Source organism: Mesitornis unicolor, unplaced genomic scaffold (assembly GCF_000695765.1).
Source record: "Mesitornis unicolor isolate BGI_N332 unplaced genomic scaffold, ASM69576v1 scaffold36088, whole genome shotgun sequence".
Lineage (NCBI taxonomy): Eukaryota > Metazoa > Chordata > Aves > Mesitornithiformes > Mesitornithidae > Mesitornis > Mesitornis unicolor.
This window is the reverse complement of record NW_010201923.1, coordinates 105,415-109,269: the sequence shown is the minus strand read 5'-3', so window position 1 is coordinate 109,269 and position 3,855 is coordinate 105,415. Positions and strand designations below refer to the sequence as shown.

Below are 3,855 nucleotides of genomic sequence, written 5' to 3'. Positions count from 1 at the left end.
CTGCTGACAACAATATTCTTATTGATGATTAAATTGTATTTAATGCATTCTTTGAAGCCAGGCGGAAAATGATATGAGCAGTTCCCAGTGCCCTTTCATGAAAGAACATGTCTCAGCTGGTGGGCTCTCCTCATTCAGGAGACTGCCTAGGATTGTAATAGCAGCCGCATTCATAGTGGGGCAAAGAGATGGTGTGACCCAGCTACCAAGCTCCCTTTTAACTTATTTTTCTTTCTTTCAACAAGTACTAATGAGGATGGCGTGTGGGAGGGGAGAGGGGTGTGTGAGTTTATAATGCATGTTATAATCTGGACCCCAGTTAAATACTGCGTTGCAAATAATGTAGGTCAAAATTGACTGAGTGGTTTTATGGGTAGTGTTGGATGGGATTAGAAGGCACATCTATTCTTGTGCTATTGCTAGCTGTACAGGTTAAAAAAAGTTGAAAATTTAGCAGGAAACATAGAGAGACCCTGGACTGACTGCTGGGAACTTTTTCTCAATTGTATATGAAACAAACCTCATAAGCACAAAATGCCTTACTTTATAATGTGTGGCAAACAGCCATTCTTGTTTGTGAGTCTTGCAGCTAACTCTCTGCTGAATTTAAAGGCAAAATTTCTCTGGAGGGAAGCAGAGATGTGAAGTCTAAGTCTTTGCTGAAAAGGCCTGCTCAGATATTGGATAGGCTACATCCAGGATATGTCACTTACCATGCAAGGGTTTCCACCAACAGGCTTCCTTTTTCTGGCAGCAGGAAGAGAAGTGGATGATATAAAAACTATTTATACCTTCAAAAAAGGGAAGCAAAAGGTGAGTTGGAAATGGACATTTTAATTAAAAGAGTATAAGGTCAAAGGCTTTTTTTCCCCTCAAGATATAAAGCAGAACTTTTTGATTATGTACACATATTCCAGTCCCATTTGCTACATCTCATATGCAAACACTTGTTCTCTTGTTTAGCCGGAGTATGCAAACATTTGCTTTTGGTACATTCCGCCAAGCTTAAGAAAAATGGAGGACGGACCTGAATTTTGGGACAAGCTACACCAGGTGAGTATCACACGAACAGTGTTATCTGAGCTTACTGATTTACCTGTGTGCCAAATAAGAATGTGGAATAGCCTTTGGCTTTTCTTACCATTAACTTATCAGTAGAATGGAGATTTAATCCTTTAATAGATGTTGGTAGGATTTAAGTTTGTTCTCTGTTTAGATAAGGCTAATTAATTTTTTTCCCTAATGTAAGAGATGCAGGCATTTACCAGTATTCAGCTTACTATCAAAGCTGTTAGCAGCTGGCAGAACTGAGAGAAGAGTAATAGTGTTGTCTGCATCTCTTGTCTAGATAGAATATTCTGTATATACCTGTTGTATATTCTGTATATACCAGAGTATGTCTGATATGCCTGTTTCAGACACTTAACGCTGTCCTTGAAACTTGTCTTGTATTATCTATGATAATCTATGATAATGCAAGTGAGGAAGTGCTTAAGAATACATTTCCTATGTTAAACAACCCATAAATGATAACAGGAATACAATGGGGAAAACTTCATTGGTGAGCATTTTGGTAACTCTTTGCCATCCTGGTAGAAAACCATGGACATCTTGGGGGGAAAAAAGCAGCAGTAAAATTTTGAAGTTACTAGTGGGGAATCAGTAGTTTAGACTTCATTAAGAAGGCAATAGGCACTATGGTATTATGCTTTACTGAATAAGCTATTCTGTGAGAAACTGAATTTAATTAATTGTTTGCTCCTCACTTTGGTGTTCTGCATTTATTTTTTTCCTAGAATTCATTACTAGAAACTTAAACTAGAGCATAGAGGTGTACACCATATGCATGCTTGCATAGGGTGTACATAATATACACACACATGCTGTACCTACTATATATACATGCATACTTCCTCTAACGTCTGTTCTCCTTTCAGCAGCTTTCCTTTCATAGAATTTGCTTTCAATTTATGCTGGAAGCTGGTATCTTTAGGGCTGAGGTCTTCCTCAAACCTGTCTGTATTGGTTTGGAAAGTATATTTAACTTTTGCAGTACAAAGTTAAGCGTAGGGCTTGCATTTACCATGCTTTGCATTTAGGGCTTTGCCATGCTTTCACGAAGTATGGATGGGCTATGATCCTTTCATATGAGGCTTCCCTTCCTCTCTTTAGAGGGGAAGGCATGTGTGTATATATCTATATATACCCACACACCCAGCTGCATAACAGCTCCTCTACCCATGGAGGAGTGAGGATTCAGAAATGAGCAGTGGGAAGTCATAGAGGAAACTGTGCTGCAACTGCCACCTTATGTGTCTAGGAAGGGGACTGAGGAGGGAAGGGATGAAGTTCAATGAATGGCTTTGAGAACATATATTGTTAGTGGCTTTTTGAGTGTAACTTACTGGTTCTTTGCTCTGCTGCTCCATGGTGCTTCCAGTCAGTGTGGGGAATAGATGCTTGGCTTTATTTTATGTACTGATATAGACAGACTGACCCTGGAAATGCAGTTTTCCTGGCCAGCGTTTTGCGGGAGAGAACTTGGAAGGAAAGGAGCTTGTGCGCAGTTTATCCCAAGAACTGAGCGCTGCTGCAGATCTCAATGACTCTTTTCAGGGGCAAGGTGACATTTTATTGATTCTTATGCCTCCTCTGATGAAGCACTAAGAAAACAAAAATCCTAAAACATAACCTATTTCCCTCTTCCCACATAAGCCCAAAAGAAAATCTACCACCAAACAAGCCAAAACTCTCTAGCAAAGCAAGTCGCTAAATAGCAAAAATTTCTCTCCCAGAGGATAGGGACAGTAAACAACAGATGATGGTTGTTAGTTGTATTGCTTTAGGCACTTCTGGGAGTTTCTCAGACATTTTAGAAATAAGCCTGTTAGGCAACTAAAACATGTTATTTCACCTCCTTGTTTCTCTAAAGGAACAGATCTGGGGTTACTTTGCTTTTTGGATGGTCCAGCCAGTTTGGGACACTACATGCATCAGTGAGCAGATGAGGTGACACCCCTGAGTCACACAGAATAAAGCTGACTTGATTTTTCCAGCTAATATAAATTTGTTCTAACATTGCTGGTGCAAACAGCATAGTTATGATATTAGTATTACATTAATCAGTACAAATACATGGCTGGGGAAGAAGGGATGCATCTGGATCAGCAAGGTCTAAGTGATAAGAAAATGAGGTTGGAGAGGTTGTTGTGTTATGCCATTGACAGGCAGATGGGGATGTGTACAGTTTCTTGACCGCAAGTGCTTCCTGATTATTCCTATAATTTCCCTAAAATGAGCATTAAAATACTTTAATTCACAATTTGTCTTTCCACACAACATTTAACATCACAGTTATTCTGTTTATCCAGAAATCAATCTTCCTTTTTGTTGACCTGCATTTCTGACAATAATTAAGGAAATGCATGTCTTCAAAATCCCTCTCGCAGGTAATTGATTTTATTCATCTGCTTATTCAGCAATATTGTTCAGAATAACTTGCTGTCCTATAAGGTTAATTTTATGAGTTTTAGTACTAGTGAAAGTTGATAAGCAAATAGCTCTGATCCCAAGTCCTCAGCTTTGTGAAGATTTTGCATAGTCCTATGCAAAATAACCCTGAAGGCTTTCTGTTGTACTGACTCTTCTCCAGCTTCTGTGGCCCACTTTATGTGGAAATGTGTCGGGGCTGACTGGATCACAGTGTGATACCTGATTCTGATGTCAATCTTCTAGCTGTCCTACATAAACTGTGTCTCTCAGAAGCTTGCTTTTTTTTGTAGGCTGTTTGTTTGTTTTAAATTCTGGGTCCTTGGACTTTAGGTATAAAATTTGCCCTCTTCAGAGTCTCCAACG

General features: G+C 39.3%; 1 protein-coding gene across 1 annotated transcript in view; it reads left to right on the top strand.

Annotated features, from left to right (window-relative positions):
* GADL1 (glutamate decarboxylase-like 1) overlaps positions 1-3,855 on the top strand; it is a 68,372-nt gene that overhangs the window by 32,961 nt on the left and 31,556 nt on the right. Inside the window, exon 13 of the mRNA XM_010190244.1 lies at positions 964-1,053. Within this exon, the coding sequence (XP_010188546.1) occupies positions 964-1,053 (90 nt within the window). The remainder of the gene's footprint in view (positions 1-963; positions 1,054-3,855) is intronic.